At 37.5% G+C, this 10,203-nt stretch overlaps 1 protein-coding gene across 1 annotated transcript; it reads left to right on the top strand.

Annotated features, from left to right (window-relative positions):
* Positions 1 to 2,982: 2,982 nt before the first annotated feature.
* Positions 2,983 to 8,710, top strand: LOC131530525 (C2 calcium-dependent domain-containing protein 4C). The gene is made up of 3 exons (XM_058760848.1): positions 2,983 to 3,081; positions 3,865 to 4,095; positions 5,731 to 8,710. The coding sequence occupies exon 3, from the start codon at positions 5,763 to 5,765 to the stop codon at positions 7,026 to 7,028; it is 1,266 nt and encodes a 421-aa protein (XP_058616831.1). The 5' UTR covers positions 2,983 to 3,081; positions 3,865 to 4,095; positions 5,731 to 5,762; the 3' UTR covers positions 7,029 to 8,710.
* The last annotated feature ends 1,493 nt before the right edge of the window (positions 8,711 to 10,203 follow it).

The following is a 10,203-nucleotide window of genomic DNA, read 5'->3' as shown; positions in this document are numbered from 1 at the left end:
TACTGTAATACGATTGTTGATGAATAATAAAATTCAATGATATAATGAATAATAAAACGGTAAGCTATCTATATTTTAAACTGAATTAAATTCAAATATATGTTTTATGTATAATAGAAGAGTATATATATATATATTTTTTTTTTTTTACTGTATATTTTGGTAACACTGCCAAGTGCCAACTGTTCCCAAAATACCAATTTTGCCACTAGAGGGCAGCAGTGGGCTTCTTATTGTTATGGTTTTGTTAGATTTGTCAGCCTAACCATAATAGGTTACGCTCTTCTATATACATGTTTGGTTTTGTTTTGTTTTTAAATAACTTTTTAAACCATTTTGGTAGAGTTGCTGCGTTCATTACTTTTGTATATTTAAGTGTGCCAAATGGATCATGACAGGCATATAGTCATAAAGATAACCTTTTGTATAGGGACCAAATAGTTTATTAGCATGCCTATTATTAACACATTGGCTGTTTATTAGTAGTTATAAAGCACATTCTGCATGACCATATTCTACATCCCCAGTCCTACCCAATACCTAAACATAAACGGCAGATTAGGAGTTCATTGAGCCAAAAGTTGTGGTTAATGGTTTGTTAATGGTGAGAAATAGACTTTAAAATAAAGTGTGATCATTATAATTTCAAAATCACATGTTGATGTAATTCCCTTGTGTACGTGAAGTTACTTCATAGTACAGTGTAAGTGAAGAGAAATGGATGTGAAGGAATAATTTGCATTTAAAAGGCATTGATCATAGGTGGTAGAGCTTTCATTTGAATGCAAAATGAATGGAGTTTGCTATGTAGCACTTATATGCCAAGATCTATTATGAAGGTCCTTGAAGGATGTCATTGCATTCTGGACTTCTGCTGCTCAATTATGTTGTCGACAGACCTGGATTAAAGGTCAGCTAAACTGAAAGGTCTTTGATTGGAGGCACCACAGCGTAGAGCACTGATAATCTACAGTATCCAGCATCTGTCAGTATCTGTCCCAGAGCCATTGCTAAAATTCACTAAGCCAGGACAATTTTTTTATAGATTGTTTGGTTTTAAACCAGGAGCATAATTTTAATAACAGGGTTCCCTTAAAAAAAAAAAAAAATCATGGAAGTTTATTCATTGAGTTTAATTTTGAAAGCATGGATAAAAACAATAAAATTATGGAAATTTTTATTCCATTTTTAAATCCAGTAATCATAAATCACTTAAACTCATATAACTGCATTGGTCAAACAGCGTGGGAACCCTGTAAAAGGTTTTCGCTTATCTTGGAGGGCAAAAGAAAAAAAAAAAAAAACTCACCGTATAACCACATTCTGTGTTGTGCCGAGACTTTGTGCTTCTTTACAGGTGCATATGAAGCATCCTTAACCCATTATAACAAGGTCTTGCCCTCTAGACTGGAGTGTTGTTCTCACCCACTCCTCGGCTGTTGCAGATTGGTGGGTTGAGCGATTTAGACAAGAGGGCGATGGGAAACTTGAAGTCTCCCAGGAGGGTCTGAGTGTGTCGCTGTCTCCAAGGAAACCAATGATGGGGAATGGAGCGTAACAAAAAACCCTACTGTGAAATGAGTGAGTGGTGTTTATTCCCTTCCACACCTTGTGAATCCATGTGAGCCCTACATAACTAGTTGGAACATGGAGTACTCTGGGCCTTTTGGATGTTCACTTTTGACCTTTTTATTTATTTTCCAGTCAGAGCCTTCCAACCAAACGCTTCCCTGCGGGGGAAAAAAAGACAGAAACCATCACAGAATTTGTACATTATTGTTTTACTGCTTATAATGGGAATTGTATTGGTTTTAAAGGAAACTGTAATGGTGCCTGTTGGTCTCTACTGGTAATTGGTCACCTTCTATATGAAACAGCTAAATCCTAATGGAATATGTCCCAAAACACACTACAGGAAACCATTTTTTAATGGTTAAAAGTTGATTGTTTGTAATGGTATTTGTAGTGGAAACCATTAGAATTTCTGTGATGGTTTCTATTGTCTTTTTCAGCAGAGTTTCAATACAGCGGCACAGCCGTGCCAAGGTAATGCCACTTGACCAGATCGTACGCTTTCGTACAATTTCTTTTGGCTAAATTTTCTGGACATAATTATCAATATATACCACATTTAGCATTCAAAAAATCAGTCACATTTACCATATGTGACCCTAGACAACAAAACCAGTCTTAAGTGTCAATTTATCAAAATTTAGATTTATACATCGTCTGAAAGCTGAATAAATAAGCTTTCCATTGATGTATGGTTTACTTAAGACTGGTTTTGTGCTCCAGGGTCACATATTGTTCTAAACGCGTAGGCCTCAGACTCCTCTCGAAGAATGTAGGTTACTGGTAACTTTTTCCTTGATGCAGTTATGGTAGACTATTTAAGCCTAAAAACGACACAAAACACCATAAAAGTGTCGTAAATGTCATCCAATTATTCCAAGTCTTTGGAAGTTAAAGGATAGCTTTGTGAGAAACACATCGAAAATTAAGCTGTTAACAGTTGCGATCGAATCACTGAATTAGTAAATTGAAGTTGAATATTTTCATTAAACAAAAACACATTTTTTGGTTAGTTTCTCACACAAATATCGTGTGGCATCCCATATGGACTGATTAAATTATATTTTTAGTTCTTCAGCATCATTTTTGAAGCTTAAATCTCCAAGATTGTGTGTGTGTGTTATGGAACAAAGGTCATACCGGTTTGGAATGACTTTAGTAAATAATGGCAATTTTTATATTTGTCTGAGAGTACATGTCCATAACTCAATGTCTTATTCTATTCCTGGAGACCCAGCATCACCTCGGGGTTTCTGTCTCCTCGGGTCGCTATTTGGAACTTGTTCTATTTCTGCTCCTGTAAAAATCTATTTGTTGCCATAGCTATGGCAAGGTCTCCAGGGAAACCAATGGTTAGATCGCGGCAGAAGATAGGCAAGTGATTTAAATTAAATTAAGTCAAGTGCGTTTGTCCTCTACTGACTTCACTTTTTCGGAACAGTCAATTTTAGCAATGACTGCGCAACTAAGCGATGATGGAGTAGCTACCTATATTGTGCATCCTCTTGTGTGAGTACAGATTTAATCAACTTCAGCCTTTACTGTCTGATTGAAGGCTAATGCCTGTTGCTATCGCTGATTATATGAGCCAATTACAGCAATGGCCAATAATAATAATGATAGGCTAATTAACTGAACGATCTGTTTCCGTTTCTTCTGTAAACTATGAGAACACTTCAGGTTCAGAAAAGAATAAATGGAATGCTACATTTAGAAATAACTTTAATTCTTGCAGAAATATTTTTACATAGGCTATATGTAGCTATATTTTAATTGGCAACGGCTATTCATAAAAAATAACATACTAAACATATACGCAGTATGGAGGGGGGTATTTTATTAATTATTTACAATTCTAGGTTCATTGCGAGTCGACGAAAGTGAGTCAGATAATTCTTCAAACGCTCCAACTTATGTGTTTTTGATTCACTAAAAAGAACCGACTCATACGAGTCATGCGTTCGGACATGTCGAGCTGTATGTTTTTGAATCACCATAAAGAATCAAACTTGAACAGAATATTAACTTAAAACACTTTGGAAACTTGTGCACGTTAAAGGGAACGGACACACATTAAAAATCATTCCGTTCCGGTGATTTTTAACGGAGAAGGTTCTGAAAAAAGCTGGTTCCTAGCTTTCAACCGGAACTTGACTTTATTTTTAGATAGTGCAAAAGATATCCGCTTAACAATATTTGAAACCATAGTCTTTAAATCAAACAGGCACTCTTTATGTGTGTTTTTTCAAACCCAGCATTTGGTCTTGATTGTCTTAAGTGCTCGGTTTCCAGGAATTGATACATCTCTAATCGGAAGAGCATCGTTTCCTCTGATTGGCTCGTTGAGGCGCGCGCGTCTGCAGCAGGACTATATAAACGCAACAGGCGACCCGCGGATCTGAACCTCTCTCACCGCAGCCTGGGGAAAAGACACCGCACACACACTAATGAACACTGAAGTGCCTGTGAAGGTGAACACTGTGTGAGGATTCGCAGAGAAGACGAAAATCATTTGCAAATCCAGTGAGTAAATTACTCTTTAATGCAACCGGTTTAAAAGTTTACTTTTCTTAAACTTCATTGTGATGAAGAATTACGATTTTATAAGCAATATTACACGGTGAATATTGATGAGAAATGACTGATTTATTTTACATTTCAAAAGGACACACTTGAGACGTTTAAGAAAAGGTTTCACATTGAAACTATTGTCATAAGATGTTGTCTTTGTCTTGTTTTCCAGTAAATTAATGTAGTTGCAAACAAGTCCAAATACACGATTAACATTGCAGTCACTGTCCTTTTTTTCTGTGGGTTTAGTACAAGCACATTTGAAACTGTTACAACTTCATATGGTTACCTTTTTCTCTTTTCTTTCTTTTTTTGTAGATGAAAAGCTGTTGTGGATGTTACATATTAAATGTTATTAAATTTTTTATATGCAAACACCACTGACAAGAGTGTAATCTTTAATGAATTCTGTAAAAAATAAAAAATAAAAGGCAGGTTTAACTCTGAGTGTCAGGTGTCGGAGAAGTTTGGTGTAACCTGTTGCCATTCCTGTGAATTTAATCTCAGTTTGGATATGCATTTATGTGTTAATCTTAACAGTTTATCTTTTTTAGCGAGACTAATTTAATTGCTTTTAATTCTGGTCTGGAGTACCGCAGACTGCATATTTTGGATGTCTCGCTTATCTGAAGTACCCAGTGAAGGTCTCTTCAGAGCCTCTATTAATAAGCTGATGATATTAATCAGGTGTGTTACATAAGGGCAAAATCTCCAGTGATTTGGTACTCTAGGACCAGAACCGAGAACAAAAAAAGAAAAAAACATTCCTGCGGATCTGTATGATGCCAGATAAAAAAAAAAAAAAATTAATTGCATTTGTCTTTGTCTACAGTCATAAAGTTTTTCAAATATCATTTGATTTGTTGATGCACACTGTATTTTTTGCATAATTAGCTATAAATGCATTTAGTCCAAAGTTTTCTAATCCATAAATAATTTTATACAAAAAATTATATATGAATTAACTTATTGAAAACTGATTTCTAACATTCTAAAAGAAATGCCATCTCATACCAAGTCTATAAACTGTGCATGAACTTCATGTGCTAGCATGTAGTTTTATTCAAGTCTAGAATATTGTACATATGCAAATTAAGGGGATTTGTCCCTCATGTTAAGACTTAAACCCACCTCACAAAAAAAAAAAAAAAAAAGGTTGAGGAGTCATAATCTGTTTTCACCTAGCGGAAAATAGATGCTCGGAAACAGAATGTTCGTATTCGCCTGAAGAGATAACCATAGCAACAGTGCGTTGCTGAAGCACTTTTCGTTAGGATCATTATTAGACAGAAAGAACATTGACAACTTTTTGATAAAACGTTTGGTTATTCATTTACGTACCACTTATAGCATTAAAAGGTTAGTATATTGTGTTAGTAAAATGTTGAAATACAATTCGTATCGTGTAAGATTAATTTGCAATCCTCAAAGTCCTCCCCTGAAAGTTACTGCACAATTCACCCTACAGCTTTACATATGTGTGACAATTGTTCATAATCTAATGGTACATTGTTGTTGCAATGGTCAATCGTAAGTTATTAATAGCTTGGGGCTCATTGTTGAATGTTCTGTTGCTTGTGATTACAGGCATCACCCAGCGGGTTCAGCCCAGAGGGATCATGTGGGTTCTGGAGAAGATCCGGGACTCCGTCGAAACAAATGTGCTCCGCCAAGGAGAGGCAGGTGACAAGGGGAAGGCGCCTGTCTATAGCAACGTCCTCACACCTGACAAGATTCCAGATTTCTTCATCCCCCCAAAGCTGGTAAGCTGCCCACCGGAGACTGAAGCTTCTGACGTCAAGTCCAAAGAAAGTCTGAGACCCTCGACCTCAGAGCAAACCATCAGCAACCAGAAGATCAGCAGCCCTCGTAGCCCACGACTGGTCAGCAAGTTGGCAGGAGACACCAAGAACCTGCTTAGGGCGGCTAACCGCCACATCATTCAGATCGAGAGCGCGGACGAAGTCGTAGCGGGCGACACCAACGCCGACCCTCAATCCCAGACCGCCATGTCACTTCCTTACATTCCGAAGACTCAGACTTCTTACGGATTTGCCACTTTGATGGAGAGTCCCCACACCCGGCGAAAAGAGTCCCTGTTCCACTGCGACCACACCAGTCCAGTTACGTCACCCAATACCCAACGCAAGTCCCAAGGCAAGAGCAGCAACGAGGGGAATCACCTCAACCCTCCAGACTTCAGCAGCTCTCACATAAACCCCTACCGATACTTCAGCGGTGGCGAGAGCGACACTTGCTCTTCGGCAGAGTCGTCGCCGTTCAGTTCGCCATTGCTCTCTCGTTCCGCCTCTTTACTGAAGATCTTTACCCACGAGACACAGGCCAAGGTCGCCAAAGGCAAGCGGACATTTGCCAGACATAGTTCCTTATCCACAGACGAGTGCAGCTCGGCGGAGCCCAGCCCTAATGTTCCTAGAAGGAGCCACTGTTCCTCTTCGCAAGGTGGTGGAGCTCTGGACCACCTTCATGGCGCGGACCGTCAACACAAGGAGCACACCATCAACATGCACAAAGGAGGCACCGTCCGACTTTGCGCAGACTACGACGCAGGTACTGCCCGTCTGCGAATCCGTATTATGGCGGCCGAGGACCTGTATGACCCTATGTTTGACATTAAGAGCATCAACTGTTGTGTCTCGCTCTACCTCAATCCGGGAAAGTTGCAGAAGCAGAGGAGCACGATAATCAAGAACAGCCGCAATCCCGTCTTCAACGAGGACTTCTTTTTTGATTCGGTGACTTCGGCTCAGGTTAAGAACCTAGCTTTGAAGATAAAGGTTGTGAATAAAGGGACTAGCCTGAAAAGAGACATGCTGTTAGGTGAACGGGAGGTCCCTTTGTGCAAGCTCTTGTCTGGATTTTAGACCTTCAGAATGGGACACTGTCCTCAAAGGTGGAATAAGTTCTTCTGTGCTAGATATTTGCTTCGTGGTCTTTCATGTAGCGGTGGTTAATTTAGTAATTACAGAACCACCACCTGCTCCAGATCAAGGCATTAGCATAGCTTTATATTTGTTGCCTGTAAATATACAGTCTATGACAAAGTCTTTTTGTATGTTGCCTGACGTATTGTAGTTGTTCTACGCATTTAGCCTAATTAAGACCAAGCCTTTAGCTTTTTGATTGTAAACACTTCTTTCCAGAGCCGCAGTCCTTTGAAGCTTCACAATGGCCCTCTGTGCTAATGTTAGCTTTGATCCTGGATGCATCTGCTGGCTAATTTGGAGGACAAATAACCAGACTGAACAATGTTGCGTCACACTGCATGTGTCGACGTCAGACTTTGGCATAAACTTGTAAATGCAATGACGTATTCTTGCAAATGTGCAGAATGTCATTTGGTGAAACCCAGAAGCCTTACTAAAGAGCGATTTTTGCATGTTTGGATTTGCTCAGATTGGATCATTTTTGGACTGAGCATCTTTATCTGTATCTATTTGTTGGACACCATCTGGCTTGGGCGCTTTGTCAAAAGCCTTTTATGAAACGGGGCCCATATGAAATACTTTCTTTGAAAGTTTTCCATGCACACTACTTACCCAGAGGAAAGTACCAAGTAAAATATCTACTCGCATTCGCATTATAGGAAGATCTAAATTCCAATCCTGTAGACAAAAAATGTAATGATAAATTCATATGGTAAAATTATATGGAAAGGAAACTACATGCTACATGTGTCATTATGCAAATGGTTAATCTGATGTGCAATTTGCTTTTTCAGCAGACAGAAACCATATGAATAGAAAAGTGGTTGAAATTGGACATGAATATCATCATGAATGAATGGATGCATGGATCTTTCCTTTCTGGCTTGAGATGTTAATTTTCTGATAACACAATACAAAATAGCTATTAAATTATTGGAAAGAATATCTAGCCGCCTTTGATTCATATTAAATTATATAAATTTAGTAAGCATTTATGTCCTTTCTGGCTCCCCTTTATAGATAAAGAGCAAAAAAGGCATTTTTGAGGTAATGAGGCAGCTAGTGCTCATTAAAATGCTAAAAAAAAAAATCAAAAATGGCCCCATTGAAACTAACTAATAGCTGGTTGGTTACAAAGGCGATGCAGGGAATGGACAAGAACATTTCTATATTTATGATCTGTGAATTGTGCAGTAATTTATTTGAGTGCAAAAAAATCACATGGAGCTTTTCATTCATATTTAAGTGTTTCATTAAGTCTTTAATTTCCTAAACCACTTGAATGCTGGAGTCTTCCTGTTTTAACAGGTGTATATTGCAAAATGAAAAAAGTGCCAATCCTATGTACTTGATGTAGAAGTGAACTGTTCACCTGGAGTTTAGTGTGATTTGTTCATAGTGGATCCCGTCAACTCTGGTGTTTGTAACTTGTGTGCATGGATAATATTTTCACTGTGGTAATCAACCTATAATTTTTTTTGAAGTGTGAGCTGTTTGATGGAGTGTAATTTTTTTTTTTCTGCACCTCTGCATGGATGTTCAACTGGTGTATTTGTATATTAGATGGACAGCTAGAGGTTTTGCAACTCATGAAAGAAATAATAAAAATAACACATTTGTGGCCATTTTTGCTTTTTTTATTTAATGCTGTTTCAGTGTACTTCATTTTAACTCCACTGACACTCCAGTGGTGCATTTTGACATCACCAGTAAGGGTGAAAGTGGCACTGATGACTCATTATTATTCATTATTATTCACCATGCATGAACTGAGGTAATGTTGCATGTGTGGATAATGAATTCATAATAATGAAGGAAGGAAAATAGGCGTTTCATAACTTTCCATCAAATCGTTAAACTGAAGTCCAGAAGTTAATAGATCAAGATAACTGATATGTTCAAATATAAATATAAAAAAACCATGATATGTCTCTTTAAAATGTTTTGTGTCACCGTGTTAACTCAGAATGTTTTGAAGATGACGTCAGTAATGAGTTAACACGAGCTTAACAATAAATGAAGAGTTCAGATGCAAAGCAGTGCCGCCTGAAATTTTTCTAAAATGAGCATTTTTATCAGGCTCCTATATTTATGTTCAGTTATTTCACTTTAATTGCATAGAAAAGGACCTATACATTGCCATTAGAGTCAAATTACTGAACCTAAACATAGCAGCCTGATAAAAATGCTCATTTTAGAAGAAAATTTCAGACGGCACTTAGAGGCTTTTGCATCTGAACTCTTCATTTATTGTTATTAGTTAAGCTCATTGTTAGCCATTTTGCACTGACATTCATCTTCAAAACATTCTGAGTTAACACGGTGACACAAAACATTTTAAAGAGACATATCATCCCTTGCTGATTTTATAAGTTTGCACACTTTAAAAAAAAAAGAAGGGTTCATCATTTTTATGGTAGGTTTATTTTAACTGATAGAGGCAGAATATCAAACAAAAAAATCCAGAAAAAAGCAGCATACAAATGTTAAAAGAAGATTTACATTTTAGTAAGTCAAATAAGTATTTGATCACCAGGATAGATATTCTGTCTTTATCAGTTAAAATAAACCTACCATAAAAATAATAAAGCCTTCTTTCTTTTTTAAGTGGGCAAGCTTACAAAATCAGCAGGGGATCAAATAATTATTTTCCCCACTGTAATTGCACCATACATGAAATAATTCATTATTTTCCTCAAAATTCTACAAACAATACCCCATGATAACATGAAAGAAGTTTGTTTGAAATCTTTGCAAATTTATTAAAAATAAAAAAACGAAAAAAATCACATGTACATAAGTATTCACAGCATTTGCTCAATATATTGTTGAAGCACCAATTACAAACTCAAATCTTTTTGAGTATGAAGCAACAAGTTTGATCGTCAGCATTTGGTAATTATCTGCCATTCTTCTCCTCGCCTCTTCAGCTCTCAAGCTCTGTCAGATTGGATGGGAGCAGACACACATTTTCAGGTTTCTCCAGAAATATTTGATTGCGTTCAATCCCAGGCTGTGGCTGGGCCACTCAAGGACATTCCCAGAGTTGTCGATAAGCCACTCTTGCTGTGTGTTTAGGGTCATTGTCCTGTTGGAAAGTGAACCTTCTGCC

This window comes from Onychostoma macrolepis, chromosome 22, assembly GCF_012432095.1.
Source record: "Onychostoma macrolepis isolate SWU-2019 chromosome 22, ASM1243209v1, whole genome shotgun sequence".
Taxonomy (NCBI): Eukaryota; Metazoa; Chordata; class Actinopteri; order Cypriniformes; family Cyprinidae; genus Onychostoma; species Onychostoma macrolepis.
Note: the sequence above shows the minus strand (reverse complement) of the source record. Positions and strands in the feature narration are given on the sequence as shown.

Coding starts and splice junctions, on each gene's coding strand:
- LOC131530525 (XM_058760848.1), top strand. CDS start 5,763: ATGTGGGTTCTGGAGAAGATCCGGGACTCCGTCGAAACAAATGTGCTC.